This window comes from Apiospora kogelbergensis (assembly GCF_038363985.1).
Source record: "Apiospora kogelbergensis strain CBS 113332 chromosome Unknown utg000001l_segment0_segment0, whole genome shotgun sequence".
In the NCBI taxonomy this organism is placed as follows: Eukaryota; Fungi; Ascomycota; class Sordariomycetes; order Amphisphaeriales; family Apiosporaceae; genus Apiospora; species Apiospora kogelbergensis.
Genome location: NW_027117418.1, coordinates 6055706 through 6072061, shown reverse-complemented (window position 1 = coordinate 6072061; position 16356 = coordinate 6055706). Strand labels below are relative to the sequence as shown.

Below are 16356 nucleotides of genomic sequence, written 5' to 3'. Positions count from 1 at the left end.
TGGAGACTCGAACGGGCAATTGCGATATGATTTGCGATGTGATGTGTGAAAGACAGCAGAGAAGGCTGTCTGGTGCAATTTTGCGTCTGAATAACAGCGTGTGTCGCAGTCTGTCAATGTTTTGTTTGACCTTGATCAAAACTTGTCGTTGCCGCGCTTATGTGGCACCCATAAATACCAGTACATGGTCCACATTCACGCGCGGGAGATGGAATGCAGTATTCCCCCTCAGGCGCTAGAATCGCAAATGGCGGCGGGTGACACCGAGCAAGGCATTATATATGGGTTAGATCAAGCTTGCCAAATGACGGTTTTGGGAAGACAAATCATTGACTCTCAGCAGCAACGGATTCTCCAACACCATTGGTGTAGGGAGCCCCGTTCTCAGAAGCACCATTCGTCAAGGGTGCGGCTTCTCCGTTTGTCGCTGCCGCTTCACCGGCCTGTTTGGACTGATGAGGAAATTGGACACCACCCAGGGCCATGGACGTAGACGGCGAGAACTCAGGGACAGTCGCAGATAAACGCGACTCTCCAGGGGCAGCCTGGCCATTGGGATTATCACCAACATCAGTGTTCCTAGGGTGCGCAAAAGAGAATCCGTTCATGTACGGGGGTACTGATGCTCCACATAACCGGGTGAATAGACGGCATTGGGATCCATAGGATAATGAGCAGGCATCATCTGGGGCGCGTAAGCATTGAAGTGTTGACGGACGGGCGCATAAACATTCTGAGGGCCCGGATCGGCAGCCACTGAAGCATCGCGTTGCTTGTTCGGGAGAACCCATTCCTGCCATCCCTCACGTAGGCGAACACGTTCCTGCTGGTCATCGCCGATGACAAATTCAATACTTGGAGCCACTTCGCAAGCATATCGCAGCAAGCCATGGTCTTGATTTATCTGCTTCATCCGTTTGAATTCTCGAATGATCTCCAGCTTCACATAGCCTTGTGAGTCCATACGCTTTCTTATCCAAATGTCCTTGCACATGTTATCGAGAGAGAAGTAGTACTCAAGCTGGTTCACGACAAGATCCAGAGCCGTATTAGGCTCTGACGGATAGTATGGGGCGTGCATTGCCATTCCGGCAGGTGGCATCATGTGATCATACGTTGCGTTGTTGATCGGAGGCGGTCTGTAACTTCTCGAGCCGTTTGCTTGACCTCGCGGGTGGAAAGTGTTGGACGACGCCGATTGCGATCGGTTTGGCCCACGGTGTCCGGATGCTGGGTTCACTCCAGGGAAAGCAGAGCCGTAGGCCATCGGGGGCATATTCTGGGTGTAAGGGTTCTGGCGACCAGTCATGTTGTTCGGGCCAGCCATGTTGGGACCACCAAAGTGCTGACTGCTGGGGGCATAGCCATGATGGCCAAGGCTGTTAGCATTTGAGTGCCCCCCTCTACCACGGGCCCCACCTCGACGACTGCCATCTCCGCGGTTCTGGAAATTCTTGGAGTTCTGGTGAGAAGGCTCCTTCTGACCCTCAGCCATGCGAGATCCTTGCTCATATTTACCGGCAGCACCCTTGGACGCCTCGTTTCCATGCTGTTGCTCGGATGCTGAAGAGCTTTGAGCTCCCTGAGATGGCTTGAAAGGCTCCGCCTTTCCATTTATCTGTGAGACTCCAGCTGGGACCTTGGCAGCATCTGACTTGCGGGCATCTCGCGAAGCCATAGTCCCATCTACGGAGGCACGCTTCGATGTTCCGTTCGGTCCATGCTCTGCAGACTTGTCCCCGGCATTCTTGGTCCCTGAGTTGTTTCGCTCAGCGGACGAGGTCGTAGTGGCAGTGTTTGCCCTCGCCCCAGCGTCCCGGCCGCCTCGGGATCCACCGCGGGATCCACCGCGACCAGCACCGCGGTTAATCTGGGTTGAGAAATTGACGCTGGGAACGAAGTCTATCTTCTCCCATTTCTTCGGCTTTTGGCTCGACCCGGTATCAGACTTGTTATCGGACTTGTTATCGTCCTTTACCTCGTCCTTTTCTTGGGGCTTGACTTCGGTAGCTGCTGTCTCAGGAGTTGGCCACGACGACGGATCAGAAACTGAAGGGAGCGAATCTGCGACGTCCTTTCCATTCTTATCGCCGGCTCGGTTTCCCCGAGGTACTGGCTTGTTCCCATCTCGGGTAACTTCAGACGCCTTTCTCTGGCCTTTAGTGCCGTTGGTCATGCGCGTTTGCTGACCATGACCTTCGACGCCATTGCTAGCCCCTGGCCGTGTCGACCGAGGTTCAACGGTACTCGACGTAGAGCCAGCGACGTGTGAGGCTTTGTTGGAAGGCTGTGGTGCAACAGAGGGCGCGGGTGATGTCTTGGCCTTGGTAGCCTGCACTTCCGCACGCTTGGTCCAAGGATTCACGACTGGGAGCGGTGCATCAGCAAGCTCTACTTTGGGTTCCTCGACCTCCTTCTCTTTCTCCGCGGCCTGCTCTGGTTCCGAGTCCTTCTCGTTGCCTCGTGACTTCTTGTTGTTCCTCTTCCCCGATTTCTTCACGTCAGAAACATCAGCGCCACGGGCGGATGATGTCGTTGCGCGATGCTTGCGGTCATTTCCTTGGGGTACGGCGTCCGGGCTTTGCTTCTTCTCATTCTGAGGTTGTGTGGAGGGTTGCTGTACCGACGCGGTAACGGAAGTGGTATCCTCCTCCTTGTTGTTCTGGATATCTGACTCCAGAGCGACTTGGTTGGCCAAGTCGGACTGGCCGGACTGGCTTGGCGCAGGATCAGCAGCGCTATCAATGTCATTCGAGACCGTCGATAGAGCTGTGGACGGCGTTGTGGACTGTGCACTGCTTGTCACAGACTCGGTCGCCAACCCATTATTGGAGTCGGCGGCAGTCGTTTGCGGTGCTGACGAGCCGATAACCTGGCCTCGAGCGGCCTGGGCGTAAGAGAATGATACCGACATGATGTTGTCTGTGTCTGAACTCGAATCCCTGAGCTGATGAGCACGCCGTACGCCTGGTGCGGAAGAGACCTCGCCTCCCACGTCTGGTTTCACACCAGGGCTATACCTATATGACGGTTATCCGAGGATAAGCTTCCTGCGATTCGGGTGGAGCTTGGTACGAAAAATACGCGAGGCGTTGGCTCGTAGAGTGATCGGAACGTGCGATCGGGGCGTATCGGGATCGAAAAGTGTTTCGCTGCTGGGATTCCAGGCCTAGCAGCGACTCTCGAGAAGTCGTGGGGGAAAAAGCCAATGGTAGCGAAGATGAAGCAGGGGAAAATTATCGCCCTACGTTGGTTTGTAGTATGGGGTGCGGGGTGCAAGCACGGGGAGAAATAGACCCAATGCACGTAAATGGAGAGAGTGCAGGGGGAAAAGTTCCGTTGGCTCGAGGTCGCAAGTGCAAAAGGAAGGCACTGATAGATTCTTTCCTTTTACAAGAGGGTTTGGACCACTTGGGGCTTCGGAGAGTGAATATGCCTGGGCTGCGGAAAACCTTGTAACTAAATTACTGGTTGACCAACCAACTGTGCGTGGAAACTGAATGGCTCCTGTCTTTTTGGGAAAACCCAAATGTAAGAAACAAATGGCAATGCAGAGACCGGGACGTGAGCAAATGCCAAATTCCACGTGTGGCTCTCAGGGTAGTAGATAAAACCACCTAGAAAATGGTGCACGCGACTGCCTGTGTGCTGTAAGACTCAAGACGACGACGTGGCCTCGGGCGGAATATGGTTGACACAACGTTGAGGAGGGTATCAATCGCCTGGCAAATGGTGACTGGTCAGCTTTCCTGTGATTTAACAGAAAAATCCGCAATCGCAATGCTTGGTGGCGAGAAAGAAAGCAGCACGGGCCGGACCGTCGAGAGTCGGCTTGAATGAGATCAGGGACAGGCTGTGGTAGCAACTTGTGAAATGACTCCAAGAGACAATTCGCAGGCAGGTAGGCGGCGGCTTGGGTAGATACTCTATTGAAGGAGGGGTGGGAGTTGACGAGGAGGGGGAGACATACAAAAGAGACGAATTTGCGCTGATGCCTTTGCGGTTTCTCCTTCGTCTATGCTGAGAATGTCTCAGCTACGTCCAGCAATGCGAAGTACCTTACTAGCCAGAGAAGAATGGACACACAAGTAAGACGATTGGAGGAAGAGAAGGGTTGTGTGTTTGGAGTGAAGGGAATTTTGTTGTGTGTGCAAGCTCCGGAAAAAATTATAATAATTTTTTTCTCCCTCTGTTGCTGCTTGGATGCTCTGTTTTCCTGGCGGACCCTCTCTGGCTCTGGGTTCTCGCCTACTAAGATGGGCACTAGAGGGTAACAGAATTCCGCTCTTGAATGCAGTAGTGTAAGGAAGTGGTAGGTAACAACCGGAGGGGAATTGGTCGCTTGAGCGCATTCGTTCGCAATTCGGAAGGTCCAACAAGCCGCCCCAAGATGGTAAACCTGGTAGTGAGTGGATTGGCAACGAGTGGGTTGGGCTGGGTTGTTTAAAGTCGCCTGGGCAATGTTGCTCGCAAAACGAGGGCCGGAGGGAGAGAAGGAACAGAAAGAAAAAAAAGCTAAGAATCTCTGTTGGCCTATGACCTAGCCAGACAAGACTCAGACGTACCGAAATCTGGAGTGGGCGACTGAATGCAACCCCGTTCGTTACCAGATGACTTCACTCAGTGTTGGCTTGCGTAGCGTCTTAGTCGGATCGGATCGTGTCGTGTCTGCCTAACTCAGATGCAACTGGACTGAGTATGAAGACGTAATTGTCGTGTGATAAGTCGATATAGCCAAGGAAAAGTACTTCGACTGATTGTGCTCAAGTGAAGCCGAAGATGTCGGGGTTCAATGTAGGGCTAAGTGAGGTCTATGTACACCCAGGCATGTAGATTGACTTACACAGTCCGGGGTTGTTCTTATTGCTCCCGCCGCCCGTTTAGTGATGAATGTTACCACCTGCTGTGCGGTGCGGCAAGCCAAACAGGGTTTGTGGGAGTTTCGGTGCAAAAGCCCTCACTCTTCCATCTGAGTTGGGATTGAGGTCTTTATCCAATGCCCACCATATACCTGCCGGCGGCACCTTCGGTTTTCTCAGTCTCCTCAAGTGGGATATATACTCAATTTTGGAATCTAACCTCTGCCCTGAGATTTCCGTGCAATCGGCACTCGTTCTCATCTCGAAGAGGAGAAAAATGGGTTAGTCATCCAATACGGGGCCAATGCGTCGTTTTGATCCGACTCTCACAGCCATGACATGTTAACCTCCCGTTCTATGCACTTTGTCTATCTTGTCTTCTGCGGTTTCCATGGTCTGGTGTTGCAACATCAACGTTAGGCTCGCTTTGCCTTGTACGACTGTATCAGGCTCCCCGGGAGTACCAGTCCCAACCACCCACTAACATGTGCAACTTATCGACATTATGTCCCGTGGTAACCAATACCGTCCGTTCTACTTGATGGCAAGATACCTATGTAGGTACTGGATGGAAACGGGTGGCCGGCCATTGGTCGGGTTATCCAATGCGGTGATGCAAAATCTGAACACAGGCGTCGATTTGTGGATAGAAATAACTTGTGTCCCGAAACGATTAATGTGGACGGGGGTGCTTACCCCAAGCCCGAACGATATTGTCCTCGCCCCGGGCTCTTCCGGGAGAAAAGGCGAAGGAAAAATTGCTGCGACTTCCCCAAACAACAACAACAACAACGTGGAGGTGGCAACTCGCAGAGGAGGCCGTTGGTTTCGCTCTTGATTATCCAGGGGCCTACAACCTAGGTATCTCTAATCTAGCGAGCCGTTGATAACGGCCCTCTATGGTCCGTCATTAGTGGGTCGATTGGCTTCAGATGCCGACGGAGGCTTGCGGCACCTGGGGTCTCGAACAAGCCATGTCCGTCCACCGCAATGCTTGTCGGTTCTAAAGCTCCACAGGGCACAAAGAAGATGTAGAATCAGACATCCTCGGGGCACCTGAACACAGCTATAATTGCCGTCGCCGGGCCAACGCCTATTTATAACTGTTGGTGTGTGCAGTCGATAAGGGGAGTCTATGTACATGTGCTCATATGATAATCCGAAGCACCCGAACCTCCCGAATGCTTTAAAGATATCAGGTTCGCCCACGTTTTTGTATTGCGGTTTGTAATCAGTGAAGATCCAAGGCAGCCTAGCCATTGGAACAGGGCAGCGGGGCCACTGCAAGTATTTGCATGTAGGTAAGCATTACCACATCAGCACCCCTAACAATTGCAGCTAGAGGTTGCATTTAGGTGAAGGAGCCGAGGAAATAAACATGGGTAGTCGGATGTTCTGGTGAATTTGGTCGGCGCTTTGGTCCCAGTTCTTATTCTTGACCTTGGCTTGAAGTGGCTGGGGCTTCAAGGATAACTCATGGCAGCAATGCGTGCCGTAACGCATGCTAAGATACGAAATGGTAGCCCAAAGAGGTTAAACTATCAAACTGAATAGTAGGGCCTTGCTGGGTTGTGTCAGAGGTTGTCTATAAGACATTGAGTGCCGTCTCGACATAAGATTCGACCCAGAGGGCTCTTGATGGATTAGAGTTGGCCTTTCGTGGACGGCTGGTTGTGAGAATAAATACTATATTATCGTTGATGGAAGGCGCAAGTAAGCCATTAGAAACTGGTCGTTAGTCCCGCAATCGCGTCACATCTGAGACTGGCTCCCGGGGTTCACAAACATGGCCATGCCTGAAGGTGGTTTTGTTAGGTATGTGGTTGAATTCCGCATATCGTACATTGTCTTCGGCAGCTTTCTTTCAAGGCTCCAGAGGAATAGACGCCTAACCAGTCATCCAAGCAACAGCCCTGCGGGCGCCAAAGCTGGTTGCAAAACGCAGGCCGCTCGATCCCATGGGGAAGTAACTGACAAGATACCATACCAGGCAGGCTAACTGAACGATAGCCGCCATTAAGGTCAGGAGTGCACTATGAACCTGGAAGATGTCAATTATGTTGTCCCAACCATACGCACAGGGCCAGCAAAGGGTATGACTCACACCGAGGGCGAAAAATAGCGTGAGGAAGATGGAACCAAAATAGCCTGCAGTAAATGGCAAGCGATTGCCAGATAGCAAATGCTGTATGTAAGCCATCGGTCCCATCATGGCCGCCCATGAGCACAGGAATAAAACCGAGCCAAAGGACCATCTAAAGGAAGTTGTGTCAGCAGGGCATGTGGCTAAAGATCTGGGAACACTTGGAATGAACGGAAGCTTTGCAATTTCGAGTATTGGGCCAGTTCTACCAGGTCGAAGATGGGATTGCCATCAACCGATCATTGATCGACCGCACTTATGCAGGGCTGGCCGCATATGCAGAGCGGCTCGTCGCATATAGCAAGGAACGGGAGGAGCCCGTCCCAAGGATGTCATGCGCAATATATGACCCCAACGAGCTTGGCCACATGGGCAGGATGCCCGCTTGAGGTAGACAAGGATTCAGGCGTGGAGTAAACATAGAAACGAGGATGACCTACAATATTGCGAGCTTGCTGGGCTTCAGCCATAGGACAGGCCACAGGGCGAAGCAGAGCACGAAACAGGCAAGGGCAGCGATGTTGCAGCCGGCGAAGACTAGCATGCGGTCCCAACGGCTCACTGTATGACGCAATCGAGATTTGTGATCAGCCTTGCCTTGAATATGGGGGGTATACATTTGCCCATGTGCGAAGATAAGACATAGGAGTGGAGTGTACTATTGAGCTAACAGAGCTATAGAAACTCGCACATGGGCGCCATCGAGGCACCCTGCAAGGGGCTTGAAACCGGGTGACGCATAACGGGCATTGCGACAAGAACAATAGAAGGCAAAGACATGGGTGTTTTACTCACAAGCGAACCACCCTTCTTCCTCTTCGCGACGAGTGCTCGCCGGCAGTGGAGCCCCAGGCCCCTCGGTCGTGGGTAGTTGGACATAACGGTCGCCGAATGGGTTGAGCGACCTGATCGAGGACAGTAAGCCGGTCTGTTGGCTGGTGTTCACGGGCATGTCGGGTTCGCGACGGGACCAGCCCATCGAGTTCATTGATTCTCTGAAAGAAGCAGACGCCATATCTGCGTCGTTGGTTGGCCGTTCGCTGATAGGTTTTCCTGTTGCAACCGATGCTTGTCGTGTCGAGAGGTGTAGTCGCGAGGGATAACGGATAGCTTGTGTTCTCGAGCGTGCTCGTAGCCAAGTCGGTTGATCGTCTTCCACCCCTGGTGGATGTTTAGTCGATGTCTTCTCGCGCCTCGTTGACGGGTTGCGCGTCGAGAAGCGTAGGCAGCTCAAAAGGTCGTAATGGGTATGGATGCAGGTGTGTCCTATGACCCTCCCATCTGGACGTAAGAATGGCGGTTGGGGCAAGGCTTGGTATGTTCTGGGAAAGGAGGTGTCGTCGCTAGGGATTGGGTGGTGGGGTGGGGTGATTGTGATGGGGGGCCCTTATTGGTTGCGCGTCACGCTCAAGCCTTGCTTCCAGGATTTAGTCAGATCAGATTGTGGGTGGCTAGGGAAGCACTACTCGAACACTCCTCCTCCAATCCAACTCACCAGCCGCAGCACGCTCTGGGAGTGTATGTTTGATTTCATTCACGTTATATGCATGATCATGAGATATATCGGATGAGGTCCGAGTCTCTCCCTTCGGCAGATACACACAGGATGCCCGGAATGATTGATGCCCAATTTAACGGTGGCTAATATTATAACTAGGCTGCAGGCATACCTTCAGTATTCTATCTACGAGAAGGAAATGTGGTTGCGCGTTGCGTATATGCGTGCATGTGAAAACCCTCCGACATGGTAGGGAAGGAGAGAGACACACACAGGGCAAGCAGCAAGGACTTACAAACTGCTGCCTGCATGTGTACAGACTCGAATTCGGGATAGCCGGACATTTACTTCCGACGAACGGCTCGTCTCGCAGTGACTTCTCAGAAATGAGACACCATCGGTGAATGATAACCCGTGTACTTGCTGCGGATATGGCAGCAGTTTTGGCGGGCGAGGTATGCATCCACCGAACCAGGAGCCTCAGTAAATGTGTGTAGCACTCACGATACGCAGTTTCTCTCGTGCTGCTGCAAGCCAGGACGAGTTTGGACTTAGTCGGATTTGGCGACGTCATCGTCGCAAGCGGGTTCACCACGACACCATCTCAAGACTTACTTGCATTCGGATGTGGGGTAAGGCGCGACGGCGGCAAACACGGCAGAGTGCGAAGGGAGGTGTTTGTTTGTGTTTCCAGCATCCATGGATGGCGAGAAGAAGCGGTGCCCGGCCAGCCATCCGTTTACATAGCCACCTCGCCGTTATCCAACTCAATACACTAGAAGCAGGCTAGCGAGTCCTTGGTGCGTTTAATGTCGAGTGCTTTGTGTAGCCCCAAACCCCGATTGAGAAGGAAACTTTTGACTGGCTGCCGACTATGAGCCAGAACAGAGCAAGTGTGCTTGTTTTTAAGCTCTCGCGACGAGCCGAGTGGGCGCGCTATGGTTGGACTGGCCCTTCTCCCAAGCTGCTGGGGAAATGGGAGATGGGAGATGGGCACCTCTGATGCTGCGTGGCTTGATTGGCCTTCTGAACCCTGGGTGATATTTCATGCAGCTGGCCCTACAGGATCGACACCAGCATAGTAATCAAGAAGAAGCATGCGTCCACTTAACGTTACATACAGTATGGTCCGAATGGGGGAGGTCTTTCGCTGATGCGCATCTGGAACCACCCATCCTTTCCAAATGCCGATGTCCATCAGCTAATAGGGGCCATCCACTCTCTACGGATCCCGTTTGAAGATCTGCAAAGCAGAGCGACCCTGCATAAGTGAGCGAGCAGGCTGCATACTACAGACAGTACAGTTTGCCTCTGCCAGTGGATGAGTAGACCGTGGCTACTTCGCCAGTCCAGAAACCAGTCCACTCACCACCAACTGTCGTGTATATACGGGTTACCACTGTTGTAGAGCAAATAAATGCCACGGGGTAGTGGCTGGGGCCGACCCACCCAATCTGATGTATCGAAGCTTAGCACAACATGCCGGCTGTTAAATACGATATACGGTGATCTATCTATATCCGCGAGGGATACCTGCCATGATCGTTTCTCCCACCCTTTGCACTTCTTCTGCCATCCCATGCTGATCATGGCCAGGATCGCTCCTTTGGCTAGCGGGAAAGTCGACTTGATAGCTCGATGGGTCATATGTGATTAGCTTTCGCGAGGCGGGTCTGTTTTTGATAGAACTTCCAAGGTCGGCATGCAACCTTCAGCGAAGGATGCTGAAGAATGCCATCTTGCCATGATGCACTTTCCTCCAAGATCGCGCTAGCCAAACACCAAAGCAGCTCAGAGGAGGTGTGGCAGTATGTCTTATCGCAGGTGGGATGGCTGACTTTCACCGCGTCACGCGTTTAGCGTAAAGCCCTCCCTGCATCCCCTTCGCCTTCCGGGAACGCCCAGAGTTGCACCAACATTAATGGGAAAATACATGCAAGTGTGTAGAGAAGTGCTGCGGGAGGTAGCGACCAAGGCGACACGAAAATGGTCCGGTGAGAGTTAACACCCTGACACACACCACCAACAAGTTGAGTGATTCCCAAAGTGGGTAAAGCTGGCCTGTATGCAAGTCAGGAGACGCACCCAGCAGAAACCAAGGTTGTTTACAAATGAAGACATCCTGACGGGGAGAGACTGGCCGCGCTCTCTTGTCGGGACAGGCACTGCCATCAGCATATAAGAAGGACTTCGCACATCCCCCGAGAGGACTTCACCCACTCTAATAGGACCGACGCCCCCAACCCATCGCAACCTACAACACTCACAACGCCGACAACTACTAAGTATTGCCACCTCTGATTCCCCTTGCGAAGGTATCCAGTGGACCTTGAACTTGCATATGCCTTGAATGCTAGACTGCTGTTGTCTGGGCAAGAGACCGTACCAGGAGCTAAAGCTCATTCCTTCATGGACCAGAGGATCTACCTGTCCTGGATTATTCGTACATTTTCTCCACGACTCGAACAACACGGCCTGGCTGGAAACGAAACACTACTGACAGCAAGCCAAAGTCAGCCAAGTCTTCACCGACCCCAAGAGGAAGCCACAGGAAACGTTGCAACTGGCGGTTGTAGCGTCTATCAAAGTCGACCGTTGTTGGCTGGCATTGCGCAGGACGGCGCACAAAGGAGACAAGGCCGCGAGAAAGAAACGACGAGACGTTGCCGGACCGAGTCAATAGCACGGGACTAAGCAGCTCCGAGCTACAGGCCTGACTCAGTCTGCACCCATACGTTGGAAAGTTGTTTGGCTTGTTTCTACTACAAGTATCGGAACAGTAACCCAGCGGGGTCGAGAGTTGGAGGGTTCGAGAGAGAGAGAGAGATTCCAAGGGCCCATTTCGACTGCACTACTCCAGCCGTGTTCCCTACGGCTAGCCAGGCCTAACCCATAACCTTGCAAGGCCTAAGAACCAAATCAACCCCCCTCTCCCTCTTTACAGTGGCCCCTCCCCCTCCCCTACCACCCCCCTTCCGGTGCCCAGAACCCGCCCATCGAACTCCAACTTCCAACCTGTCCCTTGTTCTGGACGGACCAAGTACACACACAGACACACACACACACACACCAAGAAAGCCCGGGGGATCTTCCCAAGCTCAAGGCTGGCCACAGCCAATCACAGCGTCGCCTCGACTCTCCGGCTTCCCTAAAATCGCCGGAAAGGGTCGCACAGAGGCCTGCAAGGTTTACCCTGCTCTGGCTGGACTGGGCTCTCCCGTCAATCAGCATCTTGGTCGATACCGCCTCTTTCTTGACAGGTCTCACCGCGATTCGGTAACATATATCATACACGACAGGAAGGCTTCGACCGCTTTGTTTGGAATAGCATTCGAGTCTTGCGCTGCACACACTCACAACACACTCGCATCGGCACACAATAAACAAACTTTACTTGAACTGCGTGTCTCGGGCCTTGTTCCGTGCCAAGGTAAACCTTCCCCCCTCCATCTGATTATCTCGACGGTAATCCCGCCCTGCCTGTCCATCTCTGGAACTGCCCAGCAAATCCGGGCATCTTTTGAGGCTTGAAACTGCGCCTTACCGCCTGTTTGATTCTTCAGCTTTCCAGTCAGCATCGATCAAATCAATACATTAAGGGTTGCCACCCCCCGGAAACCCGTCGTCCCAACCTTTGATATCCTATTTATCGCCTACTCTCGTCTCTTCCGTCTCAAATACGCCAAGTTGCGCCCGGCCTTGTTCTTTCGCACCGCACCGGGGACTACCGGCGACTGGCTAGCCGTAACCCAATTATATTAGCTGGCACATCTCCCTCGTCTTACCATCACCATCATATCGCCTACTACTACTCCAAAACAATCTCTGGGCCGAGAAAAGCGACACATCAACTGTCACCTTCTACCAGACTCTCCCTTGTCCTTCCCAACGGGCACTTGAAGCCGATCAAAAGCGCCTCTTCCACTCTGTGCCGCTCCTGTCGAACGTGTAGCTCCGCCTCTTCTCGTCTGACCTAAGAGGAATCAACTCGTCTCATCTCTCACCTTCCTCGTTTCGCGACAAGCAACAAAAACATCAGCCTGTTGTCAGCGCTTGCTTGCTTCCACTTATTGAAGCAACCCAGGACTTCCTTTTGATTTGCTACGCCGGGCCAATCATCAGGCTCATCTGCAGCTGGGCTGGGCGAATTTGTGTTGGTTGCCCACAGACTCACAGACACCCACCAGACCAGCTTGAGCTGAATTACGAGTAGCCTCTCTTGGCGCACACAAGTACCTCGCACCTCGCACACCCACCCACTCCCCAGAAGTCCTTCCGACCTGACCGATCCGGACTTTGCGCTTCATTCACGTTGGATCCAAACCAGGCCAGAGAACAAAAAAAAGCAATAGAGTTTCTCTCCCTCCCTCCGCCTTGTTTGGTCATCTGCCCAACACCTCTAAAACATCTACGCACCCAACAACAACTGCGACTCTTTGAAGGCTGCGAGCAGGCGACCGATCTTCCGCTCTCAAACCTATTTATACGCGCATAAAGTCGCCGCTGCCAACTTCTCCGTGGGGGTGGACCTCGATTCTTGGGTACCTCCCCGCGCACTTCCATTGCACAAACCCAACCCTACTTTGACTCATCAAATATCCCTCGAGGCAGCTGTATATGGGGTTTGTAAACCTTCCCTGATTGCCAGCCAATTTCGAACGTGAGACACTCTCCACATTCACAGGTCAGTCGCTATCATCTTTCCTTTTTCTCGCTCTGACCATGGCTGGGCAACTCGTCCACAACGTGGTCTGACTTCTGTTCTACGACATGCGCACCCCACCTCGTCGCCAATAGTTGGTGGTTGAGACCCAATTCATGCCAACTGGATGCGGGGCATGCTCCTTCCCCCGGAGAAACGATGACTCTCAACCGTTTGGTGCGACGAGACACTGGCTGACTTTACGGAGTAGCGCAAATAGACACGAGCTTTTGTATCGTTCCCTGAACAACTGCACCCCGTGGTTTCTTTCGACAGCAGAATAGACGTCACATACGAGAATCGCTGCCAATCATGGCACACTTCGGCTTCAACCAATTTGGCGGGGGCCAAGGCAATAGCAACGGCAGTATTGATCCCCGCGCCATGTCCGGAATCCACGATATTAACGGCGGTTCCAACGGCTACTCATCTGGCTCTGCCATGATTGCAGACTCAGACCTTCTCGACATGAGCCCTCAAGAGCCCAACCAGTCTTTGGACCACGGCCAGGACTTCAACGGCATGAGCGACATCAACATGGGCTTTAGCCAGAACATGTACCCGTCCCACATCAACGGTTACTCGAACACACCAGACGGAGACCCTGTCCACAGCCCGTGGGCCAGTAGCTTCAATGCCGCGCAGCATTTCCGTCAAATGCAACAACCCTTTGGACATTCGCTGCAGTCGCCCAACTCATTTGCGGGCTCGCCCCTCGCCAACGATGCCAGCAACGACGGCGAAGGTAGCTTCCTCAACGCTAAGCCTCGTCCAAGGTTGACGCCAGCCCAGGCTCAAGCTATGCAGCGAAACTCCTCCAGCAATGCAAGGAGTCCACTTGGGGCAAACGCCGTTATGGCTGGTCTTAATGCAGGCTCTCTTGACTCACCAAACTTTGGTGCCCAGCCCATCCGGACGCCAGGTGGCCATCATGAAAAGTCGCCTTCTGGGCAGTGGATGAACACCCCCAAGAGTTTGCAGTCATCATATCCCGGCTCCGGTCTCTCTTCACCTTTGCAACACGGCTACTCGAATACCCAATTCATGGCACCGGCCGGTACCTCGATGCCTGCTAGGGTCAACGGTGCGCCCACGAATCTGCAAAGTCAGGAGGCCAAGAGGAAGCGGAGGCGTGAATCGCACAACGCCGTGGAGCGTCGCAGACGCGACAATATCAACGAGAGAATTCAGGATCTGAGCAGACTGGTCCCGACTCATAGATTAGAAGATGACAAGGTCAAGAAGCTCATCCAGAACGGTACCCCTTTATCACCTACCTTAACTGGCATGTCTCAGCCAAACCAAGCAACTTCAGGCCTGGCTGGGCCGGGAGCGAAGCGTGCTACCGCTGTCGGCTCCGGCAACATTACAACTGGTCTCCCATTGGAGGACAAAGATAAGGGCCCCAACAAGGGCGACATCCTAAACGGTTCCGTCAGCTGGATGCGCGACTTGATGTGGATGCTCCAGCTCAAGCTCCAGCAGCAAGAGGAACTTGTCAACACCATAACGGAGATGGGAGGCAGTGCTCCATTCGAACTGACCGATGACGAGAAGCGTATGCAGACGGAACTGATGGAAGCCATGTCTAAGTCTGAGAACGAACCTGCACCGTTCTCGTACTCTCGGTTCAATGGCTCAGGACTACGCGTCCCTCATCACACCGACTACCGGGGCGACTCTCTCAATGGCGCACCTGGGATTGATACTCTATCCATCAGCCCAGGCGACACGGCCGATCTGACTGGGGATCTCAACAACCCTGATCAATTCTGGAACGACCCTGACGATGATGTCAAGGATGAAGATGAGTACGGTGGCATGGACCTCACTTTGTAGTGGCATCTTCATGGTTACTGCGCGACGAGTTGTAGAGGCGAACTCTCCGGTCATTATGTCGGTGTCTTGGCTGCAACACCACCACGCATCATGGCATCAGGGCGACGGCGTTCTAATTATACAGGTGCATACTGATGAGGATATATCTGCGATTGCATCTTATGGCAGTGGGGAGCTGCATTTGGCGTTGATTTCCTTTTGCTGCATTTCATACGGCTGTCAGCTGCGGCGGTGCAAGAGGCTGGGCCACTGGTCGCCTGTGTTGGTTTTCCCTCGTATTTTCCTTTCCCCCTCCCAATGCATTTACTCATAGCTTTTATTCCTTTCATGCTCGGGTATGGCCAAGGCTAATATCAGGTTGCGGACACTGCCCTAGCATTTGGAACCTGTTTGTTTTGATTGTTTTTCCACATATGATACCTAGGGGATGTTGATTCTTCAGGAGTTTTATAGGGCATTGCTTGCGAACGGTTTACTCTCTGGTATCTCATGTCATGATGACTAGCGGTTAGCGTTTGTCTCATTTTCGAAGGGTCTTTTATATTTTACATACTATGAAGAGCAAGAAAGCGAAAGACTTAGCATTTATTGCGAATACTAAGTAGCCTTGATTGTGGCTTCTCATGCACATGTGAGCCTTTTCTGACACGGCATTACATAGTTGAGTATAATCGCAATGCTCTGAGGACAGAATATATGAAGTAATAAAGCCGAACCTCCTCTACTGTAGCGCCCAACCCGGATGGATTAGGTGTGCATCGGTGACTTCCAGTGTCCTCTAGAGAGATTCATTGCCTACATCAGCTGTTTGGATATTTCCAGTCGACACACATAACTGCCGGCCTTGATATTTGTCTTGTCACGTTATGCTGCTCCGCCATCTTCTTCCCACAACCACTCACTTCCTTCTTCAAACCATGCGGGTCATACGGCCCGGCCGAGAGAAAAGAAGAAGAAACCAGTCCCTGGTTGCTTCACTTTCTAGAGCATTTACTCTTCGACTTTTACCCGCTGGTCCACTGTTTGTTTCTGGTGGTACGTTAAGCTCCCCTTTTCCCGAAACAAGACCTCGTTCCAAGAATGACGTGATTAGGATGACACATCCCCTTTTCAAACCACGCCTCTCTCTCTCTCTCTCTCGCCGAGCTGCTGACGTCGCTGATACGATACAGATGACGCATCAACTTAGATATGACTGGGTGGGGAGCCGGTACGCCGGATGGGCGGGTAGCGGTTAGACGGGAGATTTGCAAAACACACCACGCGGCAGACCATCGTCGTGGAAACTCGCCAGGTTGTGGGTTGGGAGGGAAGG

At 52.7% G+C, this 16356-nt stretch overlaps 3 protein-coding genes across 3 annotated transcripts; 1 reads left to right on the top strand and 2 right to left on the bottom strand.

Annotated features, from left to right (window-relative positions):
• Positions 1–326: 326 nt before the first annotated feature.
• On the bottom strand, positions 327–2914 carry PG998_001951 (La domain family; the record flags this gene model as incomplete). Its single annotated transcript, XM_066868769.1, has 2 exons — positions 327–579; positions 621–2914. 2 exons carry the CDS (start codon positions 2912–2914, stop codon positions 327–329), a joined length of 2547 nt encoding a protein of 848 aa, XP_066737184.1.
• A 3833-nt stretch (positions 2915–6747) lies between these two features.
• PG998_001950 (uncharacterized protein) lies at positions 6748–8017 on the bottom strand (the record flags this gene model as incomplete). Its single annotated transcript, XM_066868768.1, has 3 exons — positions 6748–7207; positions 7443–7563; positions 7798–8017. The coding sequence occupies 3 exons, from the start codon at positions 8015–8017 to the stop codon at positions 6748–6750; spliced, it is 801 nt and encodes a 266-aa protein (XP_066737183.1).
• Positions 8018–13514: 5497 nt separating this feature from the next.
• PG998_001949 (GLCD beta) lies at positions 13515–15041 on the top strand (the record flags this gene model as incomplete). Its single annotated transcript, XM_066868767.1, has 1 exon — positions 13515–15041. The coding sequence occupies one exon, from the start codon at positions 13515–13517 to the stop codon at positions 15039–15041; it is 1527 nt and encodes a 508-aa protein (XP_066737182.1).
• Between the last annotated feature and the right edge of the window lie 1315 nt (positions 15042–16356).